A 2,492-nucleotide genomic window follows, 5' to 3' on the forward strand; every position below is an offset into this window, starting at 1 on the left:
ACATAAGTCTGCATTCTTCTCATTTGTTGTACTCACCTCTATAGTTTGGACGAGTTCTATTTCGCGTGGATTATTGGATACAAAACTGGTGATGACTCCTCTAACCAAACCATGAGCTGAATGTCTGCCTGTACGTCCACCCCTGTGTATATAATCTGACATGTAGTATGGTACATCATAGTTGATAACATGCCGTGCCTGAAATAGAAACAACAAATAGTAGCTTGGAGTTCGCTTAGTTCTAGCTGGGAGCTAACAAAATAGCTTGGAGGAAAAACCTAGTTCGCTGGAAGGTAGCGCCGCGCCTGTCTTGTTTAGCACCAGCTCGTGAGTTCGATTCCCGCAAGGGACGAACTTCATTCGAAACAGATAAGGTTCGTTCTCGGAAAGGCTGGCTTTCTCCTATCCTGTCTTCTTTCTTCCTTTGATTTCGGGAAGATAAGACCTTAGCATTTACAGTTCCCTCTAATAAACCTCTAATAATAAAGAGGCGCTTTAGCATCGAATAGTATTTCTATCTCTCTAGTATCTTACCCGTGTCGTATCCAGACCGCGACTGGCTACATCAGTGCAAGATATCACGTATTATATTACATAGCTACTCATTTTCCTCACGAGGCTGAGTGGGCCCCGCAACAGCCAGTCACGGGATCAATCATTTGCATGATACAAATTTCTTGACCCCGCCGGGAATCGAACCCGGGTCTCCCGCGTGCAAGGCGAGTGCAGTGACCACTACGCCATGGAAGCTGACAAAAAAAATGGGAAAAAAATCCCCCAAAAAACAGTTTTTTTTTTTGCCTTTTTGGTTTTCTGGCAAAATTTGCACCACCACTTACGTGTTCCTGGTAAAAAAGACCTTTAATTTGATATACTTATAGGTCGACCAGGTTTGGATAAGTCCTTCTATGGGAACAGACAGACAGACACCGAAGCAAATACAATAGTCCATCCACTATACCTTTTATTATTAAGTAATGATAAAGGAAGATCTTACCATTCTGATGAGGTTTGACACATTGTTCAAACAAGTCCCCCCACTCCTCAGGTTCCATGAGTACTGGTGCTCCGATAGTACTGTTGGCTGTTTTGAAGAACTGAATCTTCAAATGTTTCTCAAGAAGATCTGTATACTGAGTCTGACGGAAATGAGCTCTATCCGGGAGAAGATGTGGGATGGAAATGTTCAGTTGATGAATCATATGGAACAGTACCTTGTCTTGGACACTCACTGAGTATTCTGCAATGTACAATAGAATTTTATTTACATATTAGTTTGTAAAACTTGCCCAACATCTCCACAGAATAGGATGTAAGGATTCCCCTATATGTCCTCTGTGTTCCCAACAAGCAGAAATGAATGCTGACCATCTCTTAGTGTGCTCAGCACTTCTAAATACACAAGACATCTCCGGAAAATATTGGGATGCAAGAAGAAAAATTACCTAATAGTCAATTTCTAGCATTTGAAACCAACCAACCAGTTTGTAAAACACAATGCATCATTTGCTGAATATTGAGCAATGTAGGTACAGTACACCTTAGCTGTAAAATGAAGTGTAGAGTGGTTAGGTTTAATCCAAGTAAAAATTAATCCATCAGACTGTTAAATTGGATATTAGTGCTTTATCTCAACAGTTTAATATTGCACCAATGCACCACTTTAAATGGTTTAATGAATCAAGTTTAAACTCAAAGTGTGGCTGAAAAATAGACGAGAGATTGGGACTCACCTTGGTTAGGTTTAATCCAAGTAAAAATTAATCCATCAGACTGTTAAATTGGATATTAGTGCTTTATCTCAACAGTTTAATATTGCACCAGTGCACCACTTTAAATGGGTAAATGGTTTAATGAATCAAGTTTAAACTCAAATTGTGGCTGAAAAATAGACGAGAGATTGGGACTCACCAGCAGCAGATTCCACATACAGAAGGCACTGCTTTGGTTCCAAGCAGTTCAGGATAACATGAATATTACCCCTACTCACTCCTAACTCAGTCATTATTTTAGTCAGCTTATTCTTCTTGACTTTGTCTCGATCAGTGCGGAGTAAGTGGATGGGAAGATAGTTGTATGCATTGAGTGAGTAAATCTTGATGGGTTTTGTCTCTTCCTTAGTAACAGTGTATCCTGTGAATGGGAAATTAATACATGTAGGTATATTGAGAGAAGGACTAAGCTGATTATTGGGTAATCGAAACACAATATACATAGGTAATGGGAGTTTTTTTACAATGACATTTGCAACATACATACATACATACATACATACATACATACATACATACATACATACATACATACATACATACATACATACATACATACATACATACATACATACATACATACATACATACATACATACATACATACATACATACATACATACATACATACATACATACATACATACATACATACATACATACATACATACATACATACATACATACATACATACATACATACATACATACATACATACA

At 38.2% G+C, this 2,492-nt stretch overlaps 1 protein-coding gene across 1 annotated transcript in view; it reads right to left on the minus strand.

Moving 5' to 3' along the window:
- Positions 1 to 36: 36 nt before the first annotated feature.
- LOC103510631 (probable ATP-dependent RNA helicase DDX28) overlaps positions 37 to 2,492 on the minus strand; it is a gene marked incomplete at its 3' end in the record, with an annotated part of 24,623 nt that continues 22,167 nt past the window's right edge. The window contains exon 10 of the mRNA XM_026824636.1: positions 37 to 198. Coding sequence (XP_026680437.1) covers positions 37 to 198 — 162 coding nt within the window. The remainder of the gene's footprint in view (positions 199 to 2,492) is intronic.

This window comes from Diaphorina citri, unplaced genomic scaffold, assembly GCF_000475195.1.
Source record: "Diaphorina citri unplaced genomic scaffold, Diaci psyllid genome assembly version 1.1 scaffold625, whole genome shotgun sequence".
Taxonomy (NCBI): domain Eukaryota; kingdom Metazoa; phylum Arthropoda; class Insecta; order Hemiptera; family Psyllidae; genus Diaphorina; species Diaphorina citri.